This window comes from Setaria italica, chromosome II (assembly GCF_000263155.2).
Source record: "Setaria italica strain Yugu1 chromosome II, Setaria_italica_v2.0, whole genome shotgun sequence".
Lineage (NCBI taxonomy): Eukaryota > Viridiplantae > Streptophyta > Magnoliopsida > Poales > Poaceae > Setaria > Setaria italica.
This window is the reverse complement of record NC_028451.1, coordinates 29114462-29123868: the sequence shown is the minus strand read 5'-3', so window position 1 is coordinate 29123868 and position 9407 is coordinate 29114462. Positions and strand designations below refer to the sequence as shown.

The 9407-nt window shown below is 42.8% G+C and overlaps 2 protein-coding genes across 3 annotated transcripts; both read left to right on the top strand.

Annotated features, from left to right (window-relative positions):
* On the top strand, positions 1-5788 carry LOC101777922 (mitogen-activated protein kinase kinase kinase NPK1). Of its 2 annotated transcripts, none has more exons than XM_012843439.3 (17): positions 1-577; positions 672-713; positions 818-883; positions 980-1090; positions 1180-1260; positions 1370-1447; positions 2263-2345; positions 2963-3044; positions 3123-3223; positions 3356-3395; positions 3485-3544; positions 3653-3696; positions 3779-3917; positions 4343-4558; positions 4639-4979; positions 5059-5126; positions 5210-5788. In XM_012843439.3, the coding sequence occupies exons 1-17, from the start codon at positions 161-163 to the stop codon at positions 5290-5292; spliced, it is 2052 nt and encodes a 683-aa protein (XP_012698893.1). In that variant the 5' UTR covers positions 1-160; the 3' UTR covers positions 5293-5788. The 2 variants fall into 2 exon arrangements, with proteins under 2 accessions (XP_012698893.1, XP_004956728.1); XM_004956671.3 differs by having other exon boundaries at positions 161-577; positions 4639-4970.
* Positions 5789-6073: 285 nt separating this feature from the next.
* Positions 6074-9300, top strand: LOC101777511 (succinate dehydrogenase subunit 7, mitochondrial). The gene is made up of 3 exons (XM_004956670.4): positions 6074-6326; positions 7440-7542; positions 9034-9300. Exons 1-3 carry the CDS (start codon positions 6201-6203, stop codon positions 9075-9077), a joined length of 273 nt encoding a protein of 90 aa, XP_004956727.1. The 5' UTR covers positions 6074-6200; the 3' UTR covers positions 9078-9300.
* The last annotated feature ends 107 nt before the right edge of the window (positions 9301-9407 follow it).

The window sequence follows — 9407 nt, the reverse complement described above, 5'->3', positions numbered from 1 at the left end:
CATTTCCGTCCTTCCGCCGCCCCGCAAACCCCCAAAATTTCAAAACCCCGCACTCGAGAGCGGCGTCTGCATTCCCCATTTACCCTCCCTTCCTCGATTCGATCCAGCATCAAGCCGCCGCCCGCCGACGAGGACGCGCGCCGAGCCCTAGAGCGCAGCCATGCGACGTGACGACGCCGGCGGCGGAACTGGGCTCCACGACTTGTTCGACTCCGTGCGCCGCTCCATCTCCTTCCGCCCCGGCGCCGCGGCCGCCGGCCCGGAGGCCCCTGCGGGCCCGTTCGGCGCGGGGGGCGGAGGGATCGGCGTGCGGATCAGCTCCTGCATCCGGAAGTCCCGCGGGATGGGGCTGCTAGGGCTCATCACGAAGAACCCCTCGCCGCCGCGCCGCATGCTGCCGCCGATGCCCGACGAGGCGGGCGGCGGCAGCGGAGGAGGGGGCGGGGGCTGCGGCGGAGCTGGAGAGGAGAACCCGCCGATCCGGTGGCGGAAGGGGGAGCTTATCGGGGCGGGCGCGTTCGGGCAGGTCTACCTCGGTATGAACCTGGACTCCGGCGAGCTCCTCGCCGTTAAGCAGGTGAGAGGGTTCGGCGCGCGGGATTAGGCCTTTACGGCTTGAAGTTTTGGAGGCATTCGGAGTAGTGACTTGCTCTTTCTGTGATTTATTGCAGGTTTTGATCGGCACTAACAACGCGACGCGTGAGAAGGCCCAAGTGAGTAGCATTTCTTCCAACCGCCTGTTGTTTTGACAGGGAATTAGAGTTTTGAGGCTTTTGTCTGATATGAGGTGCCTTTTGGTTTCGGTTTTTGCGGTTAGGCACATATTAGAGAGCTCGAAGAAGAAGTGAAGCTGCTCAAGAACCTGTCGCACCTCAACATCGTTGTGAGTGAATGCAGCATAGTTTAGAAAATGAGAAATTTCTCTTTCATTAGGTAATTGCTAAGTTGATGTTTGATTTACTCTGTTTGATCTGGACAGAGGTATCTTGGGACTGTTCGGGAGGAAGATTCGCTAAATATCTTGCTGGAATTTGTCCCTGGAGGGTCCATTCAATCACTTCTGGGGAAGCTTGGTTCGTTCCCAGAGCCTGTAAGTAATCATCAATCTCTTTGGCTTGCAATCCTGGTGAGTTCGTAGTGGAAGAGGACTTATCCGTTATAACTGTTGCTGTTGATCAGGTCATTAAGAAATACACTAAGCAAATTTTGCAAGGATTGGAGTATCTGCATAACAATGCGATAATACATAGAGATATAAAGGTATAGACTCTGAAGTCTTAACATGTAATGGCAGACCCTTGGCCTTGCTTGTTCTGTGGACTGTGGTTATGCTTATTCTGATGAACCTAAAAATTTTGCCAAATTTCAGGGTGCAAACATTCTTGTTGATAACAAAGGGTGCATCAAACTTGCTGATTTTGGGGCATCTAAGCAAGTGGCAAAGTTGGTAAGATCAAAATAACATGTTCAGTGTGCTCTTAGGGCCAAGTGTAATCATGAGAAGTTAGCAAACTTGGACAGTAAGACTTGGTTAGTCAGAAGAGAAATTTAGGGTAGTCAGAACTCAGAAGAGAAATTTAGATTATTCTTTTTAATCAATAATGAAAGGGTACGTCCAATGCAGATTTAGATTCAGGGAGTCGCCTGTTTTTTCCTTCCTATTGCCAAACCACTTGCAATAAATATAGTAGAGATAAAAACTTGTGCAAGGAGGGGTAAGGTGAAACAGCATAAAAATTCTCAAGTACTGCAGGACGTAACAATCTCATGTAATCATATTACTTTAGGGCTATAGCAGCAAGGCTTCAAAAGAAAGTATGGATGCTCACAATTTCTATTCTAGTAGTGGCAGTATTGAGGCCCTTCCCTGGGCTTCATCTCTATCCTACCCCAACTTGGTTGGGACTAAAGGTTTTTTTTTTTGTTGTTAGTGGCAATGTTAAACTACTGAAAGTGAGCAGTCTAGCATGTTGCTGATGTGGTCTATTTTCAATACAATGGCAAATGATACCCTTATGATCATCATATTTTCCAAGTCTTGTCTTCTGGTCACAATTATACACTCTGGTGTAGTAGTGCCAAGACAAAATTAGCATGTGCCACACTCATCCTCATTTTTTTGTATCATTAGTGTATTATTAACATAACTGCCTCCTGCATTTTTTTATTTGACGATTTTAGTTCACAATGTTTTTTATCTGTTCAAGTTATTCCTAATTTCCCATGTCAATGCACTTACAACAATATGCCATGCTTTGTCAGGCTACTGTAACAGCAGCAAAAACAATGAAAGGTACACCACATTGGATGGCACCTGAAGTCATTGTTGGAAGTGGGCATAGCTTGTATGTCTAAAAACTCTTCCACTGCCTTGTTTTTTACTTTTCCGGATTTAAATATGGCATATATTTTTTTCCTTTTGCTATAGTATACCAGGGACATCTTTTTCTAGTTCTACTTGTTTGGAATTAAGAACGTTCAGGCTTCACTTCTGTCTTGGAAACAGAATGCAATTTTTTTAAACGAAAATTGTGGACCTGATTTCAAACAATGCTGCTTGTAGTACTGCTTTAAGCTGTGTGCAATTCATAGTTTTCCAGGACAGAATTTAAAAACATTTCTCAGTAAGGATCATATATGTTCAATTTTCTCCCTGAACTACATAGATTGTGTCTATTATGAGTTGAAGATCACTTCCAATCTCATTTTCGAAATGATTACTTGTATGGCATTTATTGTCCAAATACAGAAAAAGTAGCAGGAAACAGCACCAGTATTTATTAATTTAAGATAATCAGTTCCCTTTTGTTGCCTTTGATTCGTTGTTATGGATGTATGACCCTTGCCAATGAAGAAAGTAATGTACTGTGATTCCAACTAAAAGAAAAACTATTTCAGAATCATGTCCTTTTCATTTTTGTTCTTATTTTGCAAACTGATCCTTTCTGTTTCATTGTCTCAGCTCTGCGGATATATGGAGTGTAGGGTGCACAGTCATTGAAATGGCAACTGGCAAACCACCATGGAGCCAGCAGTATCAAGAGGTAGGTTTTTATCACCATGGAACCCTAAGCAAATTGTAAAAAAAGTTGTATTTCTTGCACTAAGAAAATCTTTTTCAGGTTGCTCTTCTATTTCATGTTGGAACCACAAAGTCACACCCACCTATACCTGAACATCTCTCTCCAGAGGCCAAAGATTTTCTGCTAAAATGCCTGCAGAAGTATGCCTATTACCGTATTACTGTCTACCTTCCACTTAACTGATATTTCCTCCAAAGTATTTGGAAACTTCCTGCAAATAAAACTTAAATTTTCTAATGTTTTGTCTGGTGCCTTGATTATTTGTTCTTTAGGGAACCAGAGTTGCGTTCTACTGCATCAGACTTATTAAAAGTATGTTTGCACTAATTGCTGTTCCTGTGGTTCCAAGTGTATGCTGATAGTGCTGTGTAATTTTGACTTCTTGAAACATTTTCTTGCAGCATCCTTTTGTCACTGGAGAACCAGACGAACTGCAGCCACTCAACCACACTGCACAAGAGGTTCGATTACTAGCACAGTTTGATGTTACTTCATCAATCTTTTTCCCTATGGGACGGATCTTCATCCACATTTTTTAACTTAATGACTTCATCTAAACAACGGTGCAGGACTCTTTTAATGAGATTCCTGCACATGATATGCCAAATGGCTTGTAAGTGAATTCTGAAATTCCTGTGCTCACATGATTGTTTTTGTATTTATTATGGATTTGAGAATTATTTAACTGCTTCCAGGGGTTTGAATCATTCTTCCAACTGGTCGACTATGAACTCCAACAAATCATCAAAAATCAAACCCTTATGGGAGGGTAGCTGTGACGATGATGACATGTGTGAGTTTGCTGACAAGGATGACTATCCAGCAGTTGGATCTGTAAGAATTTTGCTTCAGCCATTGACTTTATAAATACTGCTTCCGCATTGGTTATTATGTACATTTAAAAATGGTGCTGTGAATCAGCTATGTTACTGTTGGCAATGGCCAAGGTGAGTTCCTAGAACTCCTAGAACACAGCACTATCTGGAGGTAGAAGAAGGGGATGAGAGAACAGCACACACACACAAACACTTTGCACAGGTTCAATTGGTGCTGCTGAACTGATTTGAGCTGCAGCTGCTCATCTACTCTTTATAGAGCACAAAGTCAAACTAGAGTACACAATGGTATGAGTGAAACTACCAACTACTAGTACTATACATGACAGGGCATAGACTTTCAGCAAAAGGAAGAGTGAAACAAGAGCTAAGCAATTATCCAACAGTTACATCCTTTTTCTAACTTTCCACTGTCAATTCCAGAGCTATAATCCTATGTCAGAACCATTTGATAACTGGGAAAGCAAGTTTGACATGAGCCTGGAGCAAAATTCTCATCAATCAATGGAATTTAGTGGATTAGCAAAACATCCTGAAAGCAGCATAACTGAGAATGATTTTACTTTCCCTGTTGAGGGAAGTTGTGAAGATGATGATGTACTTACAGAGTCAAAAATAAAGGCATTTCTTGAGGAGAAGGTACTTAGTATATATTTGATTGAGCAGATTCAGTTGTTTACTGCTAGTGCTTAAATGCTGTTTGCTGTTTTTCTTGGCAGGCTCTTGACCTGAAAAAACTACAAACACCTTTATATGAGGAGTTCTACAACACCGCGAATGCAGGGAGTTGTCAGGAAGCTGATCAAACTTCCAAGGGAAAAATCCCAGTTAGTCCGAAATTGCCCCCTCGAAGAAAGTCACCTCCAAGTAAGACACGAGGAGGTGCATCGCCAACTTGTGATAATTTGAATAATACAAGTCCTGAAAGCTGCAGCAAGCAATTCCCAAAAAGCAATGTGGTGAAGAGCAGCCGAATTTTAAGAGAGATAGCTTCTCCTCAACTCAATGAGTTTGGGGATAAAGTGAATCTTGATGCCCAAGATAGCCCAAGGTTTGTTTGGTATTGCCCTGACATGTAGACTCATTTATTTTGTGATATGACCAATAAGTGATCTAATTGGGACTATTTCCATGCACAGCATCAGCTTTGCCGAAAGGCAGAGAAAGTGGAAAGAAGAGTTGGATCAGGAACTTGAGAGGGAACGAGGTAAATGGAAGTTTTCACAATCTATGCACTATTGATAATTTCCCCCAATGATGATTTACATCTATGAATTTTCTTTCCTACAGTGATGAGATTAGCTGGGTGTGGTAAAACACCTTCTCCAAGTAGAGGTCCCAATGTGAAACGGGAACGCCATGCTGACCATTGAACAGACAGCAGCACTCGTTTCTTTATTTCATCCCACAGAAGACAGAACAACTGATGGTAACTACACAATGCCAGGGATTGGCGGCGATAGCAGCATAGCCTGCAGCGCCATGTCATTCACGGTATGAGCCGAGCTATGGCTGCACAGAAACCATCTTGGTACAAGGAGTAGGTCTACTTTGAAGTGGACTGGTACAGAGGGCAGTCATCACGACTCATGATCAGGATCCATTGCTGCCGTAGCCTGGAGAACGTTGTGCTGACAGTTTCCTGATTTTAAGGCCGCATTTTTCTTTCACTTTGGGGTGTGGTGCTATACACGCGGCTTTGGTTATATATGGTTTATATTGAGAACAAATTGTTGTATAAATTTTGTGTTTGTAAGCCAGGTTGGCGTGGGGATTGGTTTTGTATGGAGCTTGTTTCTGAAAGCGTGTAATAAGCCAGTGATGCAAATTATGGGGGTATTTCGAAGCTGTGATCATCTGCTGTTAACATTTGCAGTCGAAACGTGAAACATGTGCGCGTATCGCCCTAGTAGCTGCGTGTTAAAGGATGGGGGTCCATGATCATTGTGTTGTTCGGGCTTGTTACAATTTAGGGTGTTATAAATATTTTATCCAATCACGGCCTTGAGTATCGAGACTTTGTTGTGGAAAACTACCTGCGAGGTTGAAAAGAAAAGAAAAGAAAATTGACGATCGACTCTCTCGGCACACCCAAATGCACTGGGGAACGAGCATGGATCAATGCGAAAAGACCCCGGGGGCTCAGGGACTAAACCGAGAAAACAACTTTCTCCCCTGGCCGCGTCGGTCTCCTCGCATCGCACAGCACCCTTCTCTCTCCTCCAAACTTCCTCCCCCTTCCTCGCCGCCTTTGCCCTCCCATCCCCTCTCCGGTTCCGCCATGGCCCAGCCCGCCTTCCTCTCCTCGCTCCGCTCCCGCCTCCGCTCTGCGCCACCACCGACGCCGCACCATCGCCTCCAGCCCAGCCGCGGTTACCACGTCGAGCTCGGCGCTCGCGAGAAAGCGGTAAGCACCTACGCTCAACTCTTCCCCCGTCTCCTCCTCGATTCGGTACTTCGATCGCGGGTTGTGTGGTGGTATAGGGCATTCTCTTTGCGAGTCGGGGGTTTGGGAAGTTAGATCGCGCCACTAGCTCTGATCTGCGCCCGTGGCGTCGCGAACTGCGCCGGTTCGATCTGGATGGATTTGGCCGGCGTAGGTGCTGTGATTAGGAGGTTTCCTGTAAGGGCGGGGTGAGTGATGTTCATTTGTGGGGACGTTGGTGTCGCGTAGAGAAGTCTAGGCTTGCCTCTGGTCCAGGATGGCTGACCTCGATGTGCTTTGTATACCTTTGGTCATGGTTGCTAGGGTTGCTGCCTGTTCATGTTTACCTGGTGTTAATTAGTCCTGGTGCTTTGAGTTGTGAACATGCGATCCCTGCCATTGGCGTGTGAGAATCGTCCAGATGTGGCCTTTGTTCAACTGAGGCAAGCGAAACACGATAGCAAATGATATCACCTGGACAAATGGGTGTGGTGCCTTGTTGGTGCTGATCCCGTCTGAATCGTTGAAATGGATTTGAGGCATATACTCTGTATGTAGTAATTCATGTCCTGCGTGGAGTTTCCAGTCACTGTAGGCTGCAGCTTTATAAGTGCTGATATTGTCTTTTTCAGATGCTGAGAACTTGCTATACTCAATTATTTATAGACTAACTGTATTGTCCATTATTGTGTCAAAATTGGCCTCTCTTTCTGAATACAATCAAACCATCATGTAAATGTGATTGGGGGTTTCAGTACTTATACCCCTGGATTTTTTTGTGGAGATCATGTTTCTGTGCGTATTTTGATTGCTTTCTATGTTTTCTTGTTTCTGGCTTTCACATTTATGCTAGAATTAACCCTTCATTAGATACAAGAGGTCCAGATCAAAGTCATGTAACGTGTTTGTTACTACTATCAGATATTTCATATTACATAATCTTGCAATTAGTGTTTAGTTAATTAATACATTGCACTAGTTTTTCCTTGGCATGTTTTCTGTTTGATTTTCTTTGTGATGTACTTTTTGTTACTCCTTGAAAGCATGCTCTCCTTTTTTTTCTAGTATTTTAATACTGCATTGCTGATTTTGCAGCTTTTGGAGGAGGATGTTGCTTTGAAGAGGTTCAAATCTTACAAGAACGGTGTGAAACAGGTCTCCAAGATTGGGAATGTTCTCACTCTTGCTGTTGTACTTGGTATGTCTTTTTAGTTGAACTTCCTTAACTTCTGGTTTCAGCTTGTTAGACCTTTGGGATTGTATTGTACAGTTATTAATGCACCTTGTGAATTCATTTTGGCTGCTTGATCTACTCATGTATACTACTGTCTTGTTAGCTGTGTTTTCTTATTATGATAGTGATACAAGGATGTAGTTAAAGTTGTGCCTAGTAAATTTTCTACCTTGAAGAAAAAAACATTTAGCTGGAAATGTGTATTGTTAGGAAATTGTTGTGTGTTTCTTACTTCATATATTGATTCACAAGTACACAACTTATCAAATTCCATTCTCTTGATTAATAATATTGAAGCTCTAGTTTGTCTTCTGCATGCATCAAGCCATGTTAAGGCTATGTTGGTCTATAGCGCAAGAGATGCGATGTATGCTATCTTGTTTGAGTTTGCAAGCAGTAGTCTATGTTGTTTGGTCTTGCAAGTGGTGCAAAAGTCTGTGCTACACTTTCTAGCTCGTTTGGCATGATCATTTGTCGCACCCCTCTGCCTCTGTTGCTTGTGAAACCTTATTATATACTCCCTCTGTCCCAAAAAAACAAGTCGTTTTACGATTCAAAATTTGTTCCAAAAAACAAGTCATTATATTCAATTTGGCATGTGTGTATGTGCATGTGGGCATGCAGCAGTCAATTAGCGCCAAATATGGCTAATAAATAGGGGCAATCAAGGTCAGTTTACGCCCTTATTAATCTGTCCTAAAATTCGTAGGATGACTTGTTTTTTGGGACGGAGGGAGTATCATTATATCAATTACTGGGAGTTTCTTTTTGCTAGCTTCTGATGCTAAGGATTTCAGTGCGTTGGCATTTGACTTGTCAGTCTGGTGATGTATAATTAGTTGCCACCTTGTACTAATATAGTAATATCGACTACCTTAGTCCGAGAGTTCTTTTTAGCTAGCTTCTGTTTTTAAGGATTTCGGTGTGTTGGTATTCGACTTGTCAGTCTGGTGATTAGTTACCACCTGGTAGTGTCAGAAGTTATTTCTAGTGTACAGTTCTTATCATCTGCTGCATTCTTAAACGTTGAAATATAACATCTGTTTAATAAGGTGTATTTTTCCTTGAGTATCCATGTTGCAATTAGTTGCCTAGCATGTGGACATTGCATCTGGAGACTGCTGTGCATTTTAGCATTCTGCATCACCCAACAGGAGGTTTTGCTACAAGTTTTCTTTTACGCTACTTGACGAATTGGACATAGTACCTGCAGCAGGTTAGACCGTGAGGCGTGAGCAGTAGGTTTCAGCATTATCCTTTATGCAGTTATATGCTACTTGATTGAATGCATGCAGCAATGCATCTCCCTCACACAATGCTTTTCAGAATTACTTTTGATCAGAGCAAATACAAAGTGGCTCCTCCATTTCATCCATGCTGCCTCTTTAATCCAATTTTTATAATCTCCTTGTGTTTCAGAGCTGTGCTGATTGCTGTCTGTTTTATTTCCTGCAGCCTGCAGCTATGAGATCGCTGTGGTGGCAACTAGCACAAAATGAGGGAAACGACATCGTTTGGCGGCACAGATCTCTGAGAAAGTGATTCGTAACCAAACTTCTGTGTTTGAGACTTTTTTGTTGATCGTTGCTACCATGTAAAATAAAATAAACTAGGTTGACAATTTTATGAATAACATTCTTATTTCATGGCCTAGCTTACTTGTGAACAAAGTGAGCACTGCATTGTTAATCGTGCTGAATGAGCATTGCCTGATTTAAATTCGCTGGGATGGCATTCCGCTGACTGCTGCGCATGTGTTATTTAAATGAACCAAAATTTCGAAACAAATTGGGTGCTAGACTTCAGAACCTTGCACTCAGAGATTAGAG